Here is a 26,866-nt window from a genome sequence, read left to right as displayed (position 1 = left end):
ACCAACCAATGACCTAGCGGTAAGGGCTCAAGTGCTATTCGTGTGGTAATTGTTTAGTGCGCACCAATGTGGGTGCGCTTCAATTACTGACAGGAATGTCCCCCGTGGTAGAAAATAGAAAAGTATTTTCTACCGCAGGAACTAGCACACACCAATTTCGGAATTACCACCAGGCACCTGTGCTACCCCGGTGGTAGTCCTGATTTGGCGCGCACTATCTGTGCGTTAACCCTACCACTGCTTTGTAAAAGGGCTTCATAATGAGACAATTTAGTGTAAGCAAAATGGCCAGAGGACGGAAATGCATAAGCTGCTTGGAGATTTGCAAAAGGCTTCAAAGTCCCCACTGTCAAGAGCTGATAAAGTTAACAAAGGCCTACTTGGGACCCAGCAATGGGACACTGCAGAGTCAGAGCCAGCTGGAAAATCAGGATTATGGTGTAGAGACATGCTAAAGTGATGTCATTTGCACAGCCAGCGCCAAGTGGTTTAAGCTGGTTGGAGGAGGATGTGATCTCGCAGTGAGCTAGGTGAAGAGTCTGGGGTCGTATGAAGCAGCCAGCTGAAATGTTCTTTGAAGGGAGAAAAGGTCTCTAAGGGAGTCACAGAGAAATCCTGCTATCCGCAATACCAGTCATTTGTATTATGCATGGAGCAAGCCAGTGTTAAATAATGCACATTTAAAAGCCCTAGCTCCCCATATTCGCAAGGTTTCTGAAGAACCGCTATGGACAACCTGGCACGCTGTCCCTTTTAGAGAAAACGGAGGTCTCTATGTAGTGAATGCTCATCACGGACCCTCAAATACAAAGGCAGCATCTGAAAGATGTAGAGCCAGCATCATATTAAATAATATCCAAAAGAGAAATAGGATGCCCAGTATACTCCTTGTGGTTCTCAAAAAGGGGGGGGGGGGGTGACATTACAAGTATACAATAGGGGCATATCAGAAGGAATAGTAACCCCAAGGTAATGTATTTACCCCTCTGCCCAGCTCAAAGGAAATGCACCTTAGGATCTGTGGTAAGTGCTGTGGGCTTTTGCAAGAAAAGTCGCAGACCTGCCAGTTGGCCCTACTTTGTAATCAAACTTGGCATTGCTGATAGGGAATGCTGCAGATATCGCAAAAGCAACAGCAGTCCATTCATGGAGCCATCACTAAATTTTTTTTTTTGTTACATTTGTACCCCACACTTCCCCACTCATGGCAGGCTCAATGCGGCTTACATAAATTCATGTCCCCAGCCACTAGTAAGGGTTTATCATTATATTTCAAACATACTTGGATTAAACGAGAGTAAAACTCACCATAATGAGTGACGGGCATATACCATATACCTTCTCTTAAAGTCAGCAGATTATAAAGGAGATATTATCTCCATCTATCTTATAAAGAAAAAAACAAAAAACACCTCCCTTTTCACTTGCAGAGGTTCTGGCCTCTAAAAGTTGCTATAAGCTTTATCTTCATCCTGACTGACTGCTTATAACTTGTGAAAAGGGTCCACTGCTTCCCAGCAAGGTGGAGCCACCCACCAGCCGTTTTTTCCAGTTCTCACCACAATTGCAGACAGTGGCTAGGTCAAATGATTTTTATTATCTAGCCAGTAACAGCTGTCACAAACTTCAGTACATAGGTTATCCCCAAACAAACAGGTTCCAACCACATAGGTTTCCAGTAAAGCAGGGAAATAAAGCAGGTTTCCAAATACATCAGGCTTCCAGTAAAGCAGGTTACTCTCACCTCCAACACCCTTCCAAACCCTCAGGAGCTGGCCATCCCTGCCTTGGAACTCTCCCACTTCATAGAGGCTTCTCCCCCCTCCTGGGATTCCTCTCCCCTCTGATCTACCCCTCCTTCCATATAATCAATCCAATCATCTTCTTCCCTCTCCATGGGCCCCTCTATTCCAGCTGGGCCGCATAGTATATTGATTGCGTATCCAGGGGAACTGAGCTTCTTCCCTCCGCCTCCCCCTAGTGGGGGACGAAATTAAAGGCTCAGCCTGGCTATCCCCCTGGCTCCCTCTGCTGGAGCTGGGAATCCATTCCCTTGTTTCCGGATTACTCTCTGCCTCCCTTGCAATGGCTTCTGGTACTTGTATTTCAGGGGCTGAATGCTTAATCCTAGCCCCCCTGGCAGTAGCCTTGTCACAAACTTATAATTGCTCTCTTGCATTGTGTTTTATATTTTATGCTGAAATTGTTTTAAGGGTGTTTTTATTATCAGAACTATGTTTTGTACCTTCATTCTACTGCAGTGTTGACTATGATTTAATTTAATCAATTTGGCTCCATCGTATCTGGTGCCTAATACACAGTGTGTCCTTCAGAGGCGGGGCAGCTTTGTAGAGACTTGGAAAATCCTGAAAAGAAACACACTTTTACTTTGGAATGCTGCCAGAGAGCTGAACTTTGAATTTTATATATTTACAAATTAGTGTTTGGTTTAATTCTTTTCACTTGCAGATGTTCTGGCCTCTAACAGTTGCTTATGTCTTCATCTGTCTTCATTCTGATGTTTGAGGAAAACTTGGATATTGTTGTTGTTATAGAGACATAGTTCAAAGATTCCCATGAATGGGATACGATCATACTGGACTGTAATCTTTTTAGGAAGGATAGGGAGGGTTGAAGAGGTTGTGGAATGGTGATTTATGTGAAAAACAATATCAGAGCGGTTGAAATGCAGTGGAGGAGTGGCCTAGTGGTTAGAGTGGTTGACTTTGGTTCTGTGGAACTGGGTTTGATTCCCACTGCAGGCACAGGCAGCTCCTTGTGACTCTGGGCAAGTCACTTAACCCTCCATTGCCCTAGGTAGAAATAAGTACCTGTATACAATATGTAAGCTGCATTGAGCCTGCCATGAGTGGGAAAGTGCAGGGTACAAATGTAATAAAAAAAATAAATAAATAAAAAAACCTGGGGAAAGGAAGAAGCTATATGGATTGTCCTGGAAAGAGAAGATGGAACCTGTATCCACACACGTGTGTTATCTACAGCCCTGCAGGACAAGGATCTGATATCCATAAGTTTGGTAGGAAAGGGAAGACACTATTGCTGGGAGATTTCAACTTGCCTGATGTGGATTGGAATGTCCTGTCTACAGGTTAATCCTCCCCACCACCTCCCACGTAGCCTTCCCTGTCTAGCTACAACCACCCAAGGAGTTGTTCACTCTGTATTAGTGGGACTAGACTCAAGTTGTTGTTCTCCCCCCCCCCCCCCCCCCCGCCTTGTGATGGGAATGTAGTGACAGCAGCTGGCCTTATGGAATTTAAAGGGGGGTTTGGACAGATTCCTGAGGGAAAAGTCCATTGAACATTATTAATTTGGGGGGGGGGGGCGGGGGGGGGGGTTGCTGGGTTTTTGAAGCCTGGATTGGCCGCTGTCGAGACAGGATGCTGGGCTTGATGGACCCATGGTCTTTCCCAGTATGGCGGTGCTTATATACTTATGCTTATGTACAGGATTTAGATGTTACTGGTAAAACCTGGAATTGGATTCACTTATCTTTCCAGAAAAGCATATTGTATCCTGTGATGAGAAGAGACCTCATGTCCATTTTACTCTAGATTGTGGGGTACCGCAGGGTTCTTTTCTAGCTGATTGAATCCCTAGGACTCATTCCTTATATCTATGGAACTGACATCTAAATTCTTGCAACTATTGATCCATGTATTCACAATGGAGAAGGGTAGTTAGTGGGGTTCCTCAGGGGTCTGTGCTAGGACCACTGCTTTTTAATATATTTATAAATGATTTAGAGATGGGAGTAACTAGCGAGGTAATTAAATTTGCTGATGACACAAAGTTATTCAAAGTTGTTAAATCGGGACAGGATTATGAAAAATTACAAGAAGACCTTACGAGACTGGGCAGCTAAATGGCAGATGACGTTTAATGTGAGCAAATGCAAGATGATGTATATGGGAAAAAAGAACCCGAATTATAGCTACGTCATGCAAGGTTCCACGTTAGGAGTTATGGACCAAGAAAGGGATCTGGGTGTCGTCGTCGATAATACACTGAAACCTTCTGCTCAGTGTGCTGCTGCGGCTAGGAAAGCGAATAGAATGTTGGGTATTATTAGGAAAGGTATGGAAAACAGGTGTGAGGATGTTATAATGCCGTTGTATCGCTCCATGGTGCGACCGCACCTTGAGTATTATGTTCAATTCTGGTCGCTGCATCTCAAGAAAGATATAGTAGAATTGGAAAAGGTGCAGCGAAGGGCGACTAAAATGATAGCGGGGATGGGACGACTTCCCTATGAAGAAAGAGTAAGGAGGCTAGGGCTATTCAGCTTGGAGAAGAGGCGGCTGAGGGGAGACATGATAGAGGTATATAAAATAATGAGTGGAGTGGAACAGGTGGATGTGAAGCCTCTGTTCACGCTTTCCAAAAATACTAGGACTAGGGGGCATGCGATGAAACTACAGTGTAGTAAATTTAAAACGGAGAAAATTTTTCTTCACCCAACGTATAATTAAACTCTGGAATTCGTTGCCAGAGAAAGTGGTGAAGGCGGTTAGCTTAGCAGAGTTTAAAAAAAGGGGTTGGAGGGTTCCCTAAAGAACAAGTCCATAAACCGCTACTAAATGGACTTTGGAAAAATCCACAATTCCAGGAATAACATGTATAGAATGTTTGTACGTTTGGGAAGCTTGCCAGGTGCCCTTGGCCTGGATTGGCCGCTGTCGTGGACAGGATGCTGGGCTCGATGGACCCTTGGTCTTTTCCCAGTATGGCATTACTTATGTACTTTCTAAACTCCAGACTGAAACACATAGCAGAATGGTTGATGATGAATAAAATGCACTCAAATTTGGATAAAACAAAGGATCTTATATTTGCTAGGGACCAGGTGATTCCTACCCCTCGTTTCATCACTTTAGCAGGCCTTCCATCGCTATTTGGGAGACTGTTAAACTTTGGGGCATTATTTTTGACTCGGTTCTCAGTTTCCACCCCCATCTCTCCTCCATTGTAAGCAAATGCTTTTTTAGAATGCGACAGATCTGTTCCACCGCAATCTCCTTGAACCGAAAGTAATATGTGTTCTTGTCCTTTCTTTGGTTCTTATGTACTTGGATTACTGTAACACCTTGTTTGTAGATTTTACATGGAGAGACTAAACCTATTTAATTGGTGCAGAACGCCGCTGTTAATTGCAGCAGCAAAAAAATTTGATCATGTACTCCCCCTTCTGAAGATGGAACATTGGCTCCCCATCCGTTACAGGTTGGAGTATAAAGTCCTCCTTGTTTGTAGTGTTCCATCTATAAAAGACTTCCACTATTCGTCTCTAAGTATCTGGTCCCATATGCTGCCTCTCATGCTCTCTGTTCATCAGGTCGGTACTTTCTCACTATCCCTTCTTTCCATCAAATCTTTCTGGTTGCATTTCATAACTCCATGTTTAATATTAGAGGGCACACCTTGTGGAATAGACTTCCCATATCGCTGTGACTGGAACCATTACTTCAGAGGTATAAGACAGCCCTGATGACATACCTTTTTAAGCAAGCATTTGAAGTTTGATTCCCCCCTTCCCCCTTTTGGCTATAACTGCCCGTGGGTGTGTTGCTCCCTTATGTTTGTGGCCTAACCTTTGAGTGCGTTCCAAGACAAGGTGGCCCTTGAGGCTAACCAAAGGATCTGTAATCCACTGCCCTAGACAGCTCGACAGTGTTATGATCCTGAATAGACTTGGGGATCCCAATCAGCCTAATATTATTCTGTCAGGAACGATTCTCTATTTTGAAAGACTGTTCAGTTGTGCTTGAAATCATTCTATCTGCTCACCACATGGCCTAATCGAATCTTCCAGCATGGCTACCCAGGTCTCTAGCTCGTGCTGAAAAGCCGTACAGTTACATTTCAGATTGCTGCAACTGAACTGAAAGCTTAATTGGGGCTCTAGCACACATGAGACTGTCGGGGTAAGTTGCTCCAGCTGGGCGTCAGAGAATTGGTGCGCCGCGGATCCAGATGCCTCCTCCATTTTATCTTTGGCGCCGGGGAGCTTCTCTTTGTGCATCTTATTTGATGTAGACGCTTTATGTTGCCCAGACTTAGTTATAATGCCTCTATATCGCTCCATGGTGCAACCGCATCTTGAGTATTGTGTTCAGTTCTGGTCACTGTATGTCAAAAAAGATATAACAGCATTAGAAAAGGTTCTAAGAAGAGTGACCAAGATGATAAAGGGGATGGAACTCCTCTGTATAAGGAACCGCTAAAGAGGTTAGGGCTCTTCAGCTTGGAAAAGTGACAAATGAGGGGAGATATGATTGAGGTCTACAAAATCCTGAGTGGTGTAGAATGAGTAGAAGTAAATCGATGTGTGTGTGTGTGGTTTTGCTTTTTTAAACTTGTTCCAAAAGTGCAGAGACGAGGGGGACACTTCACATGGAAATATTTTTTTCACTGAACGAATAGTTAAGCTCTGGAACTCTTTGTCGGAGGATGTGGTAACAGCAGTTAGCATATCTGGTTTAAAAAAAAAAAGGTTTGGACAGGTTCCTGGAGGAAAAGTTCATAGTCTGCTATTGAGACAGACATGGGAAAGCAACTGCTTGCCCTGGGATTTTTAGCATGGAATGTTCCCACAATTTTGGTTTCTGCCAGGTACTTGTGACCTGGCTTGGTCACTATTGGAAGCAGGACAACGGGCTAGATGGACCATTGGTCTCACTGTCACCCAGTATACCTACTCTTATATTCTTATATATATATGTCCATTTACTGTTGGACTTGTGGAAAATTGCATCAAGTGGTGGACACGGTAGCAAAGACAAGTAAAAAAATTGAAATAAAGCGGGAAGCCTCTGGAGCAAAACAGAGGTATGTCTACCCCACTTAAAGCATGGAGTGGAGGAGTGGCCTAGTGGTTAGGGTGGTGGACTTTGGTCCTGAGGAACTGAGTTCGATTCCTGGCACAGGCAGCTCCTTGTGACTCTGGGCAAGTCACTTAACCCTCCATTGCCTGCCGCATTGAGCCTGCCATGAGTGGGAAAAAGTGCGGGGTACAAATGTAACAAAAGTAAAAAATGTGATCTCTCCTCAAGTTGCTTTTATAATTTTCTTATTATTGTATTACTAATGTTACTTTTGTAAACCCCCTAGATAGTTAATTCATCAAAACTTGAAACGCCTTTAGTGCCAGTGTACAAAGTATTTCCTGTAGTCACTACAGTATCGATGCCTCATGGTGAACAGATTTAAATTTTTGAAGGTCAAGCAAAATATCAATTATGCAGTTGTCTAATTTGTTCTGTGCTGTTAATGCTTAAGATATTTGGCAACCCAGAAAGCATTGTCCAATGTTTCTGTTGACCAACTTATGAACTAATATCATATGAACTGAATCATTTTTAGCATATTTTTTTTCTGTGTTTCAGAGGATCATACAATTTCATGCACACCAGCTGCTGTCCCTGTGCCTTGTCTGCCGCTTCTTTTCTCCGTTCTCAGGATGTCTGCCTCACTAGAATATATGCCCAGGACAGCCGACCTCTGGTGCCCTCCTGCATCCTGGTTAGTGCACAGACTAAAGCAATACGGATGCTGCACTCATCCAGTCATTGGCACCAGGATCTGCCAAGTAATCCAGTGCCCGCTGAAAGTACAGCAAAACAAGGCCCAGAGAAGGTTAAACCCCAGCCAGACAACAATAGACATGTTTCAGTGGTAAAGTCTTTATGGCAGAAAATTGTGGATGAACTGAAGCATTACTACCATGGATTCCGCTTGCTGTGGATTGACACCAAGGTCGCAGCCAGAATGGTGTGGCGGTTATTACACGGGCAGGTGTTAACCAGGAGGGAGAGGCGAAGGGTGTGTATGAACCCTTGGAGGCCATCAGAATTTTCATATGTGGGCTCCAAATTTCAGTAAAAATCAAAGCATTTGCACACAAGCATGTCATGTTGCTGTTAAGAGTCTGAGGATGTATTTGGTTATTGTTTAACTAGTAAAAAAGGCCCGTTTCTGACACAAATGAAACGGGCGCTAGCAAGGTTTTCCTCGGAGTGTGTATGTTTGAGAGAGTGTATGTGAGAGTGACTGTGTGTGAGAGTGAATGTGCGAGTGTGTGTGTGAGAGAGAGTGAGTTTGGGTGCGAGTGTGTCTGTGAGAGAGTGTGTGTGTGTGAGAATGAGAGTGTGTGCAAGTGCATATGTGAGACAGTGTGAGAGAGTGTGTTTCACACAGATACAGTGTGTGCGAGAGAGAGTGTGTGTTTGAGACACAGACTCTCTGTGAGACTGAGTGTATGAGACCAAGAGAGTGTGTGAGTGACTGTGTGACACATAGAGAGTGAATGTGATGAGAGTGAGTGTGATACAGTGTGAGACATAGAGTGTGTGTGTGACAGAGATACCTCGCCCTCCCTCTCTCTCTCTGGTGTCTGAGCGTTACTGTGCAGGACGCTGAGCTCTGGCTGTGCTTCAAGAAACTGACCAATCCTATTTAATAGAATGCACCTCCAACATTCTGAAGCCGAGAAACCTCGTGTGGTTGGTCACTTCTGCTTGTGACAAACCCGGAAGTATGTGATGTCAATTCAGGAGATGGATACAGAGAGCAGGAATGCCTCAGCCATGCAGTCAGCTTCAGAATGTTGGAGGTGCATTTTATTATATAGGATGATCAGCAAGCATTTAACGTTTTCAGTAGTTTTCATGGTTCACAAGATGTATTGTTGTTTTTACAAAACAATGTTTCAAAATGGAATATTTACCCATTAAAATAAATGAGGCTTTGCTCTTGTTCACCTTATTGGGAAAAGGCCAGATTGGACCAGAAAGCACATTAGTTTGGTCTCTTGCCCTGCTCTGCTAGTACTGTTTGGATTCTGCTTGCATTGTGACAGTTTCTGGAGTCTTTTCTGCCTTAAGAGATGCCAAGATCTCTAGCTAGGAGATGGATAGATGGGAAGTGAGTCCTATTTTGATGGATCATGGCGGTTGCAAGTACTTCTTACCATAGTGCTTCCCAAACTTATCTGGTAGGATCCCATTTTAACACTTAAAAATTGTTGTGACCCAAGATGGTGATGAAAGCAAGATAGCAGACTTCTACTCCCCTCCTTTTAGTTAGCCAGAGCAAGAAGGCAGCAGTTGGCACAGGGCCCTGTGTGTCAGTGTTCAGTCACAGACCCCAGTCCTGTCTAACAGGACTTTACACAACAGGAGGGGGCAGAGCCTGTGAATGCTCACTGAGTTACAAGCTCCATGCTGATTGCAAGCATTGGGCGTAGGTCACAGTGAAGGTCCAGAGATAGAGGAGGGGCAGCTCCGTTTTTTTGGTGTTATCTGCTGAGGATGCAACCCCATTTAGGGGTTCCGACCCACAGTATGGGAACCACTGACTTAATCCTATGTTGGTATTGTCACATGGGAGCCTGCTTGCAAGTTCACAATGCAAACGGAGTCCAAACAATGCAAGCAGAGTACCTTCGGTAGGCAAGGCAAGTTCAGAAGTCAAGGCAGGAGTACAGCATGAGGTAGCTCAAATAGAGCAGGTTATACATAAACAACATGATAAGGCATGGTGTGACTGCAGGACAGGATGCACAGAAACTAGGTATGACATAAGGAACAGTAAGGAACTAGGCATGGCTGGAGCCTGTGTTAAGGGGCAGATGTTGGGGGACTAGTTCTGGAAAGGACTGAAAGCAGGTCCCAGTCATCTCTGTGAAGGCAGTTCTTCAAGCTGACTGAATCTATTAAAGCATTTCTAGTTTAGCAGATTGATTGATTAAAGGCGGGTAGGGGGAGGAGTCAGAGTAAGTTGGAGGATTTAATAAGACCTCAAATTACACTGCAATTTGTGTACTCCAGTGCCAGCTCAATGGTAGTACTTTGTGTGGCTCATGCAGAAGATCTGGATTTGTTTCATAGAAACAGAGAAAAATGTAGGCAGATGAAGACCATATGGCCTATCCAGTCTACCCCATTCATGCCATCTATTCTCCCCAGGCCTACCTTCTGCACCTTATGCGGGTTGGGACTGGGGGTGTTGTAGAAGCCCTTGAAGTTGCAGAGGAATGGGAGGAGAGAAGGGAGTCTCTCTCAGTACATAATAGTAACACAGCAACAAAGAGGATCAGACATTTAAATGCCATTTCAGAATAGGGGCATTCAGATGTGGAGAAACTGAGTACATCTAGATGGCAAAGGGCAGGGAGAAGGACTGGTCTGGGCAGGACAACAATACAGGCGTGCATTCCATATTTCATGTAGTGAATCCACATCGGTAAAAGGAAACCCAGACTTTGGAATTTATACCTGCTCTGAGGCACATCTAAGTTCATGCTGCAGGCCAGCTGTAAATCCCAATATTACCAGTCTCCAAAGTGCCAGGATACCACCCATATCATGTACCCAACCCTTCACCTCTCCCCCAAGCAACGCCAACCCCTGTCTCTGATATCAGGGCCCCCATGTGTGGGCACTTGCTTGACATATGGCAGCCTCATCATATCCCCTCTCCCGGGTTCCTCAGGACCCCAAAAATTAGGCCACAAGCCCCCTGACCCAGTTCCCAGGCTTACCAGGGGTTCCTGGTGTCGAGAGGAGTAGGAGTAATGCCTGCTGCATCTGTAAAATGGCTACCCCTGTCGGTAATATTGCACTATTACTTTTAAGAATCAGGCTTACATATAAGGTCATTTTGCAGTATTACCAATAGAGGTCTTGGCAGCTTTGGAAATCTGGTAGCTGTAAGGCGAGAGCAAATGTCATTGCTTCTGCCCCACTAGATACCAAGGACCACCCCCCCCCAGTAAGCATGAGAGCTAGGAAAGGGAAGTGGGAGGTAGGGGGTACTTCCAGAGAGGGGTGACTTTTTTAACGGTGGGGGTGGTTGTTGGGGAAACCTGCATTGGGAGGGGGTCGGGGTGGTTGTTGGGGAAACCTGCATTGGGAGGGGGTCGCCTATGGGGCGTTTTATCAATGCTGGGATTGGCTTTCCTTGCATAGAGTGCAGCGATTTTGGAAAGCTGCTCCCATGACTCTGTTTAGGAAGGGTGTTTTCCATATCCAGCTTTCTAAAATTGCTGCTTCCTCTGGACATGGAGGAGCTTGGTTGTACAGCCCTTTTATTTTGCAAGAGTCTTTGTTTGGTAGAGCCTTTTGTAAGATATGGGAATGCCACATGTCCTCTCTTGAAGGTTGGAATTCTCCTCTGCACATCTTTTCTGAAGTCTGCCTTCTAGTGTCCTGCTTGAAGGGTTCTTGAGGGAGTTGGAACCTAACACACTGCAATGAAGGGAGTAGGTGTGTGTAGAAGATGTGGGGTTTTTTTTAAATTGGGGGAGGAGTTGTGAACAGGAACCCTGATTTTTTGAATTGATTAATCTATCTGTTTTCTGATTTGTTGAACGGATTATATCCATTTTATTACACTTGTTCTTTATGTAACCAATTGCTTATCTACTCTTGATTGACGATTGTCATGATGTATTATTGTAATCCACATTGAGCTGCGAATAGGTGGGAAAATGTGAGATACAAATGCAACAAATAAAACAATAAATAAACCCTGTGAAGATGTGCATGAAGGATTATGGTTCAGAAGATCAACTGAGGTTAGTTCTGAGCCAGAAGCCCAAAAATAATGAGGGAATTTCTAGACCAAGGAAATAATTTATGTCATTTGAAAAATCTACTTAACTTTCAGATTCCAGCACTGCTTGTGTACAACTAGTTTGCTGTAAATATTTTGGTAACAGAGGATCATAGATGAAAATGGGTATAATTCTTGTTAGGGGAATGCCACAGGACTGAGTAGAGTTAATTAATAGGTTTATAGGCTGTAACACACAATTTTTCTTTTGTACTTTTTTTTATAGCTGATGAGGACATGTGTCGACCTCTTCCGCCTGCTCCCTTTCACTGTCTTTATAATCGTACCCTTTATGGAGTTCCTCCTACCTGTGTTTTTGAAACTATTTCCTGACATGTTACCTTCCACTTTTGAGACGGCATCCAAAAAGGTTTGAATTCTGATACCTTGAACAAGCAAATGTCTGTGTAATAGTAAGGGCCAAGTTGGATTTATGGTCTGGCCCATAAATTGTGTTCCACTCTGGTGGAACACACTATATAGTGCTATATCCTACTGTTAGACGCCACTGTTTTCATTTTACAGTGAAATCAACATTTTAACATAAATTTGTGGTACATAAATTAGCACATAGAATAAAGTTATGTGACTTTCTGAGTAATAAGTACATAGTTAAAGACCAGAGGTGTTTTTTTTTCCTACAAGAAATTAAGGGGTCCTTTTACTAAGGCACACTAATGGATTTAGCGTACACTAACAGCATACGCTAAATGCCATGCAGCCCATTATATTCCAGCTGGTGATCACAAGCAGGGGAGCATGGGGTGTTGAGAGCATAAAAACTGTGAGCTGAGAGTTATTGTGTTCCCTGCATTCTGTGGCAGAAATTTGGATGATTGGTTTAAAAGTTATTAGTGGGGCACAGACGTGATTGTACAAGACCACTTTATCAGTAGAAAACTAAGGAGCCCTTTTACTAAAGCTTAGTGTGTGCTAACATACATCAGCATGTGCTAAATGCTGCATATCCTATTTTGTCCTTTAAGACTTAAAGGAAAAGTACGCTGGGCAGCATTTCCGCTCCAAGCTCCATGGATAACATCACCCACAGGTGAGTGGAGGAGTGGCCTCGTGGTTAGGGTGGTGGACTTTGGTCCTGGGGAACTGAGTTTGATTCCCACTTCAGGCACAGGCAGCTCCTTGTGACTCTGGGCAAGTCACTTAACCCTTCATTGCCCCACGTAAGCCGCATTGAGCCTGCCATGAGTGGGAAAGTGCGGGGTACAAATGTAACAAAAAAAAAAATATGGCCTGCTTGTCCACCGTGCAAGTGGGGGAGCCTTACCGTCTGAGTAGTGAGTGTGGGATCAACTGTCTGTCTTCATCTGTGGAAAAGAGAGGTCGCGTTTGTTATCAGTTCACTTCAGTGCGTTTGGTCTTTACTTTTAATGTGCTTTCTCTTTCAGGATTTTTGTCCCTTTTGCTTCAGTGTTTTCTTTTACAAAGTTGTCTTTTCCTGTAAATATTTATTAAAGTTTTTCCCCACTTTTAAGATTCCTTTATTTTTTTGGCTGTAAGGCCTCCTTAGGACTGAGCACCGGCTGAATAGCATTGACATTTTTTTCAGATGAGCTTGCCCCCTTTTTCCTCATTGAAGATGGCAATACTTATGTACTTATGTCCCCCCAGGGTTCATTATGCTGGTGGCTCTATTTCTGATATTTTGCTTACTAATGGTATTGCGTGATGAAATGTCATCTTGTTGGCTGATTTTAAACTGCATTTTGATTCAATTGCCTCTGATTTAGTTGTTTCTGGTTTTTCTGATTCTCTTTTTGGTTTAGACTGGAAACACATTCTTTGTTCCTGTTCTCATACTGCAGGACATTTACTGGATTTATGTTTTTTTGGACGTAAATTTTCTAAATAGACATTCTGTGAACTATTTCACAGTCTCCAGTCCCCTGGTCTGATCATTATTGGATCTCTCTTTCAATTCCCATATTAAGGAAACCCTCTTTAGAGGTGCAATTGAGCCTTTAAAACAAAGAACTTTGGATACCAAAGTTGGGTGATTTGGATATTTGTCTGCTTCGGAAGCTGTCAGTCGTTGGTATGAGTCTGAAGTTCAGTGTTTAGATCTAGTTGCTCCCTTTAAGACTGTTATGTGTGTGAAAATCCTGGTTTACGGATAAGTCTGCAATGCTGTTATTCTTCTCCTCTAGAAATAGATCACTCGACTCAACAACTGCAGAAGACGGACAACTTTATCCATCGCCACACTGTCCGAATTAGGATGGTGCACGAATGAGGCAGTCAGGATACAGGTGAACTCAGATTCCATGGTGCTGAAGGACACCACCACCACCACCACCTGGATAAACATTCTTGGAGCACTGGCGAGACTGAAGGGAAAAGCCCTGGACTGGAAGTGAAAGCCCAGCAGCGCAAAACATAGAAACATCTGATGCGGTGCCTTATGGGTATACGCAAGTACTCCTGCTTGAGATGGAGAGCAGTGAGAAATTCTCCCGCTTGAACTCAGCCTATGACAGCTCTTAGTCTCTATATGAAAGCAGAACACTCGGAGGCAGCGATTTAGACCTTTGAGATTTAAGACTGGACAAAAGGTATCTTTCTTCTTTGGGACAATGAAGTAGATGGAGTATCTGCCTTTTCCCTGTTCAACCGGGGGAACTGAAACAATGGCCCCTGGTGCCGATGGACTCTGTGACTGAAGAAGTCCCGCCAAGTACTCTTGAAGAATGGCCCAGATTTCTTCATTGAGGGCCAACATCAGTAAAGGCTGGGGCATAGTTCCAAAACAACCCGCAGAGTTGTCGGTGCCATGGCAGAAACTGGGTCCCAGCTATCTGGAGACCAGCGCAAAGGCACTCTTCAATAAAGTAGGAGCGCTCCTCTCAGTGCCAACACTTCTCAGGTACAGAAGTCTTCGGTGTTGGGTCCAATGCTGACTGGTCCCGGGGGTTCTGCACTGTGGCCGGTGCCGAGGCAGGTGGAAACCCACTTGAGGCACATCCACTCCCAGTGTCAGACACTGCTCTGGTAGCCATCGGGACCAATGCTTCCGACGCTGATGCAAACGCAGAAGCCGATACCTACGTCAACGATTTGGATCTGCTTTGGACTTCTGGGTTCCTTTCTGCATATGAAAACAAAGAACATGGTTTATGGTTTGGCTCCAAACACTGGATACACCAGGAATGGGTGTCAGCCCCAGAGATGGTTTGATTGTATTGGGTACATAACTTAATGTTACTGGGAACCTTAGATGGCATGGAAGGAAATGATAAAAGGGGTGGGACGACTTCCCTATGAGGAAAGGCTGACTCATCTAGGGCTCTTCAGCCGGGAGAAAAGACGGCTGAGGGGAGATATGATAGAGGTCTATAAAATAATGAGTGGATTGGAACGGGTAGACATGAATCGTTTGTTTACTCTTTCCAAAAATACTAGGACTAGGGGGCATGTGATGAAGCTACAAAGTAGTAAATTTAAAACGAATCAGAGAAAAGTTTTCTTCACTCAATGTGTAATTAATCTCTGGAATTCGTTGCCAGAGAAAGTGGTGAAGGCGGTTAGCTTAGCGGGGTTTAAAAAAAAAGGTTTGGATGGCTTTCTAAAGGAAAAGTCCGCAGACCATTATTAAATGGACTTGGGGAAAATTCACTATTTCTGGGATAAGCAGTATAAAATGTTTTGTACTTTTTTGGGATCTTGCCAGGTATACGTGACCTGGATTGGCCACTGTTGGAAACAGGATGCTGGGCTTGATGGACCTTTGGTCTTTCCCAGTACGGCAATACTTATGTAGTTAAGCTTTGGAACTTGTTGCTGGAGGATGTGGTAATGGCGGTTAGCATATCTGGGTTTAAAAAAATATTTGGACAAGTTCCTGGGGGAAAAGTCCATAGTCTGTTATTGAGATGGACATGGGGGAGCCACTGCTTGCTCTGGGATTGGTAGCATGGAATGGTGCTACTAATTGGTTTCTGCCAGGTATTTGTGACCTGGATTGGCCACTGCTGGAAGCAGGATACTGGGCTAGATGGATGATTGTTCTGATCCGGTATGGTTATTCTTATGTTCCTATGTTCTTAACAGACCTTTGACTCAGTTTTTACAGGAGTTAGAGTATGAGGAGACCTTCTATGAGGCTTAGTGCCCGGCAGTGGGCCATATCTTGCCCTTCCTAAGATCACAGGAATAGCACTTATTGTCTAAAACATTCCAGTGGGGGGGGGGGGGGGGGTGAGGGAAACCACCCAAATTCCGCACAAAGGAGCATGACAGTCGGTACACAACCTCTGGTGTGTGGCGTCTCTGGCACTGGCTTCTTTTTCAAATGCTTAGAGGGGGTGGAGCCAGAGCTGGAACTCGCAGGAATATCCATATAGCCAGTTAAATTAGAGCTGGCCAAACCACCCCCAGATATTCAATGCTGGTTACCGGAAACTGCCCGGCATTAAATATCCAGGGTCATCACCGGTGGCAGCAGTTAACCACTCTGCCTGCCACTGGCTGAACATAAGGGAGAGTGTTCTTGATGGCTCTTGCGTCGGCACATAGTTTTGGAGCTTTAGGTTATATCTTGTCAAGATCCCTTTCTTTGCTTTTTGGAGGTGTGGGTCTCCCTGCACCACAGTTCCTTCCTTTCTTCAGAAAGTGATATCAGCATTTCATCTCATCCAATCTGTGGAGCTTCCATCCTTTTGCAGAGAGCATGAAGAGGCTCAGTCTTCTTCCTTGAAGCTTCTCTATATATGTAGAGTCCTCCTTAAATATCTGAAAGTCACGAATGAGTTTTGCAAATCAGACAGACTGTTCCTTTTGGTAAACAGAGGCTTGGTCTCATGGCTTCCAAGCCCACAATTGCTAGATGGCTGAAGGAGACTATTGCATCAGCTTATTTGCTTGATGGAAGCAGGCTCCTCAGGCCTTGTGGGCTCATTCTACAAGGCATACAATGACATCCTGAGCAGAGACTACCTTACTGTCTCTGGTAGATATTTGTAAGGCAGTGACATGGTTGACGCTGCATACCTTTGCCAAGCACAAATGGGTTGGATGTTGCGGTGCACTCGGAAGCCAGTTTTGGGACTTCAGTTCTCAGGATAGCACTCCCACCCACTATGGGGATTGGTTTTGAACATCCCACAGGTTCTGGAATAGTGGGAAGCTATGTTAAAAAAAAAATGATCAGGTAAGGCCTAATTTCTCCTTCCATTAGTCCTTCCCACTATTCCAGAAGGCCACCCGTGGTTTCTGAGATGTTTAGACAGTTTGAAGTAATAAGTCAAATAACAACTGTTGCCTTGCATTTTGCTTCCGGTATATCTCTTGTTCTCTTCAGGTTGTCCAGAGATGAGAGAGGTCCACACATTTGTTCGTCTGGTTAGTGTTAGGTTAGTCAGTTGTTTAAGGTTGTTGTGTTTATTCTGAGTTTCTCCGTATTGCTTGTCTACATAAATACTGTGGAGCTGGACTGGATGCCAAGAGAGATGTCCCAGCTTAATTTTCAGTTCTCTATCCACCTGCTGGTTCATGGACACAACTATCCCACAGATTCTGGAATAGTGGCAATGATTGATGAAAGAAAATTACCTAATTTCTCCATTTGAGCCACTGGATTCCTGTCCTCTGAAGTTCTTGACTTGGAATGTTTTTGGTGACAGTTATTTCTGCTCACTGGGTCAGTGAGCTTAAGGCCCTAGTAGTGGATCCACCTTACACAAAATGTCGTCATAACAGGGTGGGTGCAGAGAAGTGTTCCTTCCTAAGGTGGTGTCCGAATTCCATCTTAATCAGTTAATCATTCTGCCTACATTCTTCCCCAAACCTCATACCCATCTTGGCGAAACACACTGCACACCTTGGATTGCAAGCGAGCCTTGGCCTTTTACCTGGAGCAGACAAGGCACTATAGACAGTCCATTCAACCTTTTGTTTCTTTTGATCCCAACAGGATGGGGGTAGCCTTCGGTAAATGCACTCTTTCAAACTGGCCAGCACAGTGCATCTCTTTCACTTATGCCCAGGCAGGGCTGATTCTGGAGGGCCATGTCAAGGCTCATAATGTCAGAGCTATGACTACATTGATAGGCCAGTTGAGATCAACCTCCACTGAAGAGATTTGCAAGGCTGCAATATGGTCTTCAATCCACACATTCACATCCCACTACTACCTTGAGCAGGCTACCTGACATGAGAGCACATTTGGTCAAGACAGTCCTGCAGAATTTCTTTGGGATCTAGAATCGACCTCCACCCTCCTAGGCCCATTTTATTCTGTTGCAGGCTGCACCCTCACAACCAGAGTGTATGTAGTTTCAGGTTAATTGACCTCCTTGGCCTTGCCGTTGCGAGTCCCTATTGTCCTCATGTTGTTTTTGATGGCCTGCTTGCCCTCGGAGAAAGCAAAGTTACTTACCTGTAGCAGATATTCTCCGAGGATAACAGGCCAATTATTCTCACATACCCTCCCAACTTCCCTAGGAGTTGGATTTAGTTTCAGCTATGTTATAGTACTGTTAGTCCCTCAGCAGTGGGAGTGCTGCCTCAAAATCTTAAAGGAAAAGCTCTCTGGGCAGCATTTCCACACAAGGCTCTGTGGATGATGGCATCCACATGTGAGAATAATTGGCCTGCTGTCCTTTGAGAATACCTGCTGTAGGTAAGGAACTTTGCTTTATACCTATTGGCCACGTTGCACTTAGCATATACTGTTGTCCGTTAACGCACGCTAAGCTTTAATAAAAGGGCCCCAACCAATTTCATGTTACATAGGATATTTCTTATGAGTTTTTATTATTCAGCTCTGTTGTCATAGTAGGAAGAGGGAGGTTAGGGGTAGGAATTTGAGGGATAAACTTATTAAAAGTTTGATGATGAACTTCCATCACCTTGATCTGTATGGTATGTTTTGATAATTGTGTTTATGTACATTTATATGGCTAAATGTGTCGCCTTTGCATTGTCATCAATAAAAATATTGTCAATAATAAAAGGGCCCCTATGATAAAAACACTAAAAGTTACTTGATGCAGTGTTTCTCATCTGATTTTCACTGTAGAGTATAAATGAGAGGGAACAGTGTCCTCACCTCAATGGCTAGGGTTGCTCGCTAATGACACAAAGTTTCTTGTGCATGACAACTACTTTTCTAACTTTCCTGGTGCAAGTTGCACTATTAAAGCATAAAATCTAATGATTTGTTTGTTTTCTTGTCCTTAAAATAAAGGAAGAGAGGATGAGAAAGACACTGGGAGCAAAGTTGGAACTGGCAAAATTCCTACAGGAAACCATTTCTGAGATGGCAAAGAAGAACAAAGCCACCACAGGCAGTGCTACTCAGCAGTTTTCATCCTATGTCCAGCAGGTAGGTAGAGCTTGAGATGTTAATCATGCAGGAGTGAGAAATCCTTTAGTGTGGCTTTCAGAGATGCTAAAGCCTGTACTTGTGTTCTCCCAATATCCATGGAATGAAAGAGCAAAGGCAAAACCAATTTGGTATATGCATGTAATGCTAAAGTACATAGTTAAAAAAATTATTTTTATTTTATTTGTGGAATAATTTTATTAAAGCAACAAAAAGATGATTAAGATGACTCTATTGTCTGACAACTTGTTAACAAATCATATTCAGCAAATACAGAATCACTAGCCCAGTGAAATATTAATAAGAGCATTTTATTTGTATGGTACACCATGGGAGACACTCTTCATATGTAGGCCAGAGCACATTTAGAATTCACAAGATTATTATTAGATATGTAGCTAGTCTGAGATAGTGGAAGGAGGTAAAGAGACAGCAATGATCAGGACTTCTTCTTTATACTGCTGGCCCATTCATCTGCTAATGTTTGTAAAGATAATGGATTTGGTTGTACCATAGAAAGGCAGTATATCAAAGTGGTTTACTTATTTATTTTTCAGCTTTTATATCCCACAATTTTCCCACCACTGGCAGGCTCAATGTGGCTTACAACATTTATTACAAATAGTTGAGTACAATGAACGGAAAGAGAGAGTCAGGGTGGAGGGTAAGGATAAAGAAACGGGTCAGTCCAGAAGGGCCATGTCCTGAGGTCAGGGTGGAGGGTAAGGATAAAGAAACGGGTCAGTCCAGAAGGGCCATGTCCTGAAGTCAGTGTGGTTGGACAGGTTCGTTGGGGTATGCGTGCTCAAATAAGCAGGTCTTAAGCGACTTCCTGAAAGGCAGATAATCCCGGATCGTTTTCACTGATTTAGGCAGTGCATTCCACAGGTGAGTGCTGACGTAGGAAAAGGTGGAAGCATACATGGTTTTATATTTCAGTTTAGAACAAGCAGGGTAATGGAGATTTAAGTAAGACCGGGCAGTTCTTAGGGAGTTTCTTGGTGGTAGGTGGACTAGGGCATCCATGTACACTGGGGCTGTTCCGTAGAGAATCTTGTGGACTAGGGTACAGATTTTAAAAGTTATATGCTCTTGGACAGGAAGCCAATGCAATTTCTCACGAAGTGGACTGGAGTTGGTGAACTTCGACACTCCAAAGATGAGTCGAGCCGCTGTGTTTTGGAAGGTTTGTAGCTTTAGGTACTTTCTCTGTCCCTGTTGGGCTTACAATCTAAGGGCCCTGTTTACTAAGCCTCACTGTAGGTGCGCAAACTTTTTATCGCGCTAAAATTTAGTGCGTGCTGCGTTCCTACAGTGTGGCGTAGTAAACAGGACCCTAAGTGAGTTGGAAAGAGGTAAGCTTGGTCTTTCAACCATTGAAACCAAGGAAATGGTGAAACTGATTACTATGTCTTCTAACCAGAAACACAAGTAAAGCATAAGCTTCTATGTACTTCCCACCCATGTAGAAACTGACCTCAGTAACATGGTTTGAGCTGGAACCACTGTCGCCTCCTTACAGCAGAGGGTGCTAGTCATACAGAAACTATCTTTCATAATTTTAAAGCTAGTCTTTGGCTTTCTAAGCCCAGCAGGCTATGGGTGCCTTTCAATAAAGGATACTATTGTGATTTCTTTCTGCTTGTTTACTCAAGTATTCTCATCTCCTTATGATACTCCACCCAAGTTATGAATTTCACGAGATTTGGGAATCTTAAAAATGAATTTCGAGACAGTGTTCTTATTTTGCACAGTCTTTTAATTTTCTTACGGTAATTTTAGTTCAACCATTGGTGGTAAATATTAATGATTCTTATAGCAGCTTAGGATGTTGGGCTATTTAATGTAGGACCTTCATACTAGGGCTGCATTTCAATTGAAATTTGTAATCGCTTGATTAAAGTTGGGGCATACTTCAATGGAGGGGTGGGCATATGGATGGACTGGGAGGGGGCACAGGGATGGACTGGGGGGGCGTGCATTTCCTCCTCTCCCCCCCTCCCCCCACATTAGATATGCCTTTACTGGTGAGGATGCTGAAGCCAGTTGAAGAAATCCACTGCCAAAGCGACCTCTTCTTCCTTGTGCTGCATCAGGAACGAGGAAATCAGTGGGGTGCCTCCAGCCACCAATGCTGGCACTCCCCGAGCATGCTCAGTTCATGCATGAACTGAGCATTCTTGAGGAGTGCAAGCATTGGTGGCTCGCTCTCTCCATGTGCCTCCCCTGTGCCTTCACCCATTTTCCCTCTCTCTCTCTCAAATGTGCTGCCTCTCCCGCATTCTCCCTCAATTCCCCCCTCCCACCCATGTGCTCTCTCCCAGACTGTCAGCGGCTCTCCCCTCCCTGTTTACCTTGTTCTTTCCAGTAAGTCTTCGCTCTGCAGCAAAAGTGTATTGAGATGCTGCCTGGGCCTTCTGATCCAGCGCCCCCTTTCTGAAAATAGGAAGTTTGTTTATTTATTTATGCTCACACCTTTTTCAGTAGTAGAAGGTGAGTTACAGTCAGGTACACTGGGTGTTTCCCTGTCCCTGGAGGGCTCACAATCTAATTTTCTACCTGAGGAAATGGAAGTTTAAGTGACTTGCCCAAGATCACAAGGAGCAGCAGTGGGATTTGAGCCAGGCACTTCTGGATGTCAAGACTGGTGCTCTAACCACTAGGCCACTCCTTCACAAGATGCATCGGAAGGGGGCAGGATGGGTCAGAAGGAAAGGCCCGGTGCAAGCCAAGGCAGCGTTTTAATACAGCTGCTACTGCAAGATAAAGATTTACTGCAAATAACAAGGTAAACCAGAAGGGAAAGGGAGAGAGCTGCTGGTGGTCTGGGAGGGGAAGGGAGGCACGGCACATTTGAAAGAGAGAAGGGTGAAGGCACGGGGGGGGGGGGGAGCACATGAGGAGAGAGAATGGGTGAAGGCACGGGGGGAGCAGAGGAGAGAGAATGGGTGAAGGCACGGGGGGAACACATGAGACAGAATGGGTGAAGGTACGGGGGAGCACATGAGACAGAATGGGTGAAGGTACGGGGGAGCACATGAGAGAGAGAGAATGGGTGAAGGCACGGGGAGCACATGAGAGAGAGAGAATGGGTGAAGGCACAGAGGGGCATATGAGAGAGAATGGGTGAATGCATAGGGGGCACATGTGAGAGGGAGAGCATGAGTGAAGGCATGTGGGGGCATAGAGAGAGAGAGAATGGGTGAATGCACAGGGGAGAAAGAGAATGGTTGAAGGCACGGGGGAGGCACAAAGGGATAGAGAATGGTTGAAGGCACGGGGGGAGCACATGGGAGACAGGGAGAGAATGGGTGATGGCACCCTCCAAAGCTGCAATACCTGTTCAATGGCTGTTGGGGTAGCTGAAGTCCTGCCAGCCAAAGAATGCACTGCCAAAGCGGCCCCCTTCCTCCACGTACTGCTTCAGGAGCGAGGAAGTCAGTGGGGTGCCTCCAGCCATCATCTCTTGCACTTCCAAAGCATGAACTGAGCATGTTTAGGGAGTGCCAGCGGCTGGAGGCGCCCTGCTGACTTCCTCACTCCTGTTGTAGCACAAGAAGGAAGGGGGCAGCTTTGGCAGAGGATTTCTTCGACTGGCAGGGCTTCAGCATCCCCAACAGCAAAAGTATGATATCTAATGTGGGGGAGGGGGGGTGGAAGAGGAAATGCACCCCCCCCCCCCCCCCCCCATGGACCGCTGGCTATGTCCCTCCTTTAATCGCACACTTTAGTCATGATTAAAATTTTTAATCAAAATGCAGCCCTAATATATATACAGTGCATGCCGGATAAGCACATGCTCTGTTTAACTGCATGCCGTACTTCGGTTTAGCGCACCACTGATAAATGCAAGATTCGCTTATATGCATGGTTTAAGACTGCTCCTCTGCAGGAAATACTCCGCATAAGTGTGCACATGGAATATAGAAGCCGATTGGCACGTGACAACCAAAGAGATTTCTCAAATTTACCACCCCTTTAACTGCCACAGGCAGAATAAGCGAAATAATTTTGTTAGAGTGTACACTGGAATCGTCGTCGTCGCCACGGCGGAACTGTAAGACTTTAACACTGGCTGAATGAATAGAAGTTCTTAAAAAATTAGAAAACAAAGTCAAGCATCTATTGCTAAAGAATATGGTGTCAATCCCAGCCAAATTTCATGTGTCTTGAAGCAGAAAGATCAGCTTCTGGAAGACTGGCAAAACAATACAAATCTACACAGGAAATGTAAAAGGGCGGGAAAAGCTGAGGAGGTAGAAGATGCTCTTCTTCGGTGGTTTTCTCGAGTCAGGAGCAGACAGTTTCCTGTCAATGGTCCACTGCTTATGGAGAAAGCTAACCAGCTAGCTGAAAGTCTTGGACTAACTGAATTCAAAGCCACTGTTGGATGGTTGGAAAGATGGAAGGAGAGGAACAACATAAAATTCAAGAAACAGCATGGTGAGAAACAAGACGCTGATGACTTTGGTGCTGAAAATTGGGTTGTTTCAGTTCTTCCTACCATCTTGAATGAGTTTGCACCTAGTGACATTTTCAGTGTTGACGAAAACGGTTTCTACTGGCGAGCGATTCCTCATGGAATACTTGCATTCAAACAAGCCAAAACTACTGGAGGTAAAACGTCAAAGGACCGACTGACGATCCTCCTTTGCTGCAATATGGATGGGAGTGAGAAGTTGGAACCCCTTGTCATTGGAAAGAGCAAACAACCCTGTTGCTTCAAGAAAGTTAAGTGACTTCCTGTGTCATACGAGGCTAATGCAAATTCGTGGATGACTGGGGAAATTTGGAAGCAGTGGCTAAAGAAGTTAGACACTAGAATGCGGGCACAAAAGCGTCAGATTTTGTTGCTTTGTGATAATTGTGCTGCACATAGTGATGATGTCAGGCTGTCTAACGTCAAGGTGGTGTTCCTGCCACCAAACACTACCACTCTGATCCAACCTATGGATCAGGGCATAATAGCCCATTTCAAACAACATTTTTGGGCTCTTGTGCTACGGCGTCTGATGAGCGTTATGGATGACCAGACTGGCAAGGATAAACATGCTGTTGAACTGGCTCGTAATCTATCACTGTTGGATTCCCTACATATGCAGAAAGAAGCCTGGAATCATGTTACACAGGCAACCATTGTGAACTGCTACAAGCGGGCAAGCTTTGTTAGGGATGTGGAGAGGGACGAAACAGATGCAACTGTTGCAAATGCGTCAGATGAAGAGGTTATTGACATCCCAGCCGGTGTTACTGAAGAGGTGTTTTATCGCTACGTAGCTGTTGATTATGATCTACAAACAGCTGAAGACAGCACTGATGTCGAGATATATGCCTACACGCAGGCAACAATGGCTGATGATGAAACAGACGATGAAATGAGCAGCGAGGCACATGCTGACGAAATTCAACAACCTCCTATCACTTTTGCAAGAGCGCTGGAGAGTGTCAACACTGTGCGGGCCTATCTGGAGGCCACTGGATGTCAGTGCTATGACAGTTTTTACCGTCTGGCAGACGTAGTCTATGGAACTCACAGACCCAATAATGTACAGAGGACTATAACTGATTACTTCAAGTAAGCCTAATATCAGTTAACGGAGACTGTATCCTGTATGTATAATAATAAACAGTACTGTACATATGTTTATCAGATGTCAAGCTTCTTTGGGTCACAACAGTTAAGTGCACGCTCCAGTTAACTGCATGCGTTTCTGTGGTCCCAGACCCTTGCACTTAAGCGGATTGCACTGTATATGTATATATGCATTTTCTCCTATATAGTGCAAAATATAAAGATCACACATGCCCAGAGATTGTGTTAGGGGGGTGCAACTAGGACATCTGCCACCTGGCCAGCGAGAGCCCCAAGCCTATCCCTATCTTCTCCACTTATGTCCAGCATCACTCCTCTGTGTCCCTATGTCCTCCCTCCACAAGTCCAGCATCTTCCGTCTGTGTTCCTGTTCTCCCAGATGTCTAGCATTTTCCCTCTGTGTTCATATACCCTCTTCCATGTTTGCCATTGCCCCTCTGTGTCCCTTCTCCTCCCTTCCTTCCCTGCAGGTCCAACACCTCTTGCCCTTCCCTCTAGCCCTACCCCACCCCCCATGGATCCAGCGCCTCTCTCTCCCTTCCCTCCAGTTAGCTCTCCCTCCCAATGGTCCAGCACCTTTCTCCCTTCTCTCCAGCTCCCCCTTTGGGTCTAGCAGCCCCTCCCTTTCCATGGGTCTGGTCCAGCAATACCCCTTCCGCTTTTCCAGTGCCCCCTCTCAGTGTGTCATTTGGAGGGACTGGTTATAGGGACCCACAGATTACAATTTATAGCAAACTAGTAAAAGAGGCCCGTTTCTGAGCAAATGAAACGGGCGCTAGCAAGGTTTTCGTCGCCAACACTCCCCCTCCCTGCCCAACCCCTTCGTTGTTCTGCCATTGCTCCGCCCTCAACGTCATGATGTTTGATGCAAGGGCGGGGCCCGGAGCGATTTCGCAACCCCCCCCCCCCGCCTCCCTCCCTGTGAACCCCTTCGTTGTTATGCCATCAAGGTTTTCGTCGGCAACACCCCCCCCTCCCTGCCTCTCTCCCTCCCTCCCTGCAAACCCCTTCGTTGTTCTGGCATTGCTCCGCCCTCAACATCATGACGTTTGATGCAAGGGCGGGGCCTGGAGCGATTTCCCCCTGCCTCCCTCCCTGCCAACCCCTTCGTTGTTCTGCCATTGCTCCGCCCTCGAGGGCGGGGCCCGGAGCGATTTTGGTGGCTTCACCACCACGAACCTTCGAACCTTTTTGAAGGAAGTCAGGGCTTGGCTTCACTGACGTCACTGTCTTCAGAACGTTGAGGGTGAGTTTTTTTTAATATATATATAGATTACTACTCTACCTATGAAAAGTTATTCCGTTATTATGCTTCCTCTGTGTGTACATCTGTATGCTGCACAAGCCTGCATGAAGTGGGATCAAATAAAAATGGTACCAACAATAAAGAACATGGAAGAAGTAGCTCACAGGTTTGGTTGCTTTGTTTTGAGGGTCCCTGTTCCCACAGTCAGGTATCTGAGCTCTCCCTCCCTCCCTTCGGGTTTGGCCAGCTATCTCTCCTGTTTCCAGCAGAGAGCCGCGGTGCAGGCAGCGCTGAAGACAGCTGCTTCTGGCTGCCCTTGTCTGTCTCGCTGCTTCATCCCACTCACAGAAAGTTGAAAATGTGGGATGAAGCAGCGACGGGACTGGGACAGCCAGAAGCAGCTGTCTTCAGAGGGAGGGAGGGAGAGCTCAGCTGCCTGACAGCGGGGACAGGGAGCAGAGAGCACAGAGAGCCTGAGGAAGCAAAATACTGCCTGGCTAGCTACTATTGGGGGGGGGGGGGGGGGGGAGCTAGGCTCCTAAGGCCCTCTGTAGCTACGCCACTGGAACAAACCACAGTGGAGGAGGAGGACAGTAATGCTGAGAAGGGACCAGAGCCCATTTTTTGAAAGCCAAGTTTAACAACCGGCTCCCCAAATTCTTAAAAAATTAAGAAACGGCTCGTGTGAGCCAGCTCAAGCACACCACTGCCTGGCTGCATAAGGTAGAGTTATGGATTGAGGGAGGGAGGGAGGCAGGCATGGAGATTGTAAATTATAATGGCCCTCTTTGCGCCCCAGGAATACCCTACTCCAGGGACAAAGGGCCTGCGCTTCCACTATGTGTTGGGCCGCCTGCCTAAATCCTTTTGATATTCCATCCCAGTGATATGTCTCTTGTGTAGATACCAGAAGGCGTAAGTCTAGGATACTGTCCATGACCATGGCCTTGTGTCTATCAGGATCTAAGTGAATCCTTGGTCATCTATGTAGTTAAATGTATTCTATTAAAATGCAACAGTAATTTATATAGACATTGAGTGTTAGTTGTGTGCG

General features: G+C 45.2%; 1 protein-coding gene across 7 annotated transcripts in view; it reads left to right on the top strand.

The window, feature by feature from the left end:
- Nucleotides 1-26,866, top strand: part of LETM2 (leucine zipper and EF-hand containing transmembrane protein 2) — an 84,260-nt gene that overhangs the window by 17,679 nt on the left and 39,715 nt on the right. For all 7 annotated transcript variants that reach the window (XM_030201923.1, XM_030201924.1, XM_030201928.1 and 4 more), the window contains 3 exons: nucleotides 7,407-7,842; nucleotides 11,861-12,004; nucleotides 18,836-18,973. In XM_030201923.1, coding sequence (XP_030057783.1) covers nucleotides 7,407-7,842; nucleotides 11,861-12,004; nucleotides 18,836-18,973 — 718 coding nt within the window. The remainder of the gene's footprint in view (nucleotides 1-7,406; nucleotides 7,843-11,860; nucleotides 12,005-18,835; nucleotides 18,974-26,866) is intronic.

The sequence above is a fragment of the Microcaecilia unicolor genome, chromosome 4 (genome assembly GCF_901765095.1).
Source record: "Microcaecilia unicolor chromosome 4, aMicUni1.1, whole genome shotgun sequence".
Classification (NCBI taxonomy): domain Eukaryota; kingdom Metazoa; phylum Chordata; class Amphibia; order Gymnophiona; family Siphonopidae; genus Microcaecilia; species Microcaecilia unicolor.
Note: the sequence above shows the minus strand (reverse complement) of the source record. Positions and strands in the feature narration are given on the sequence as shown.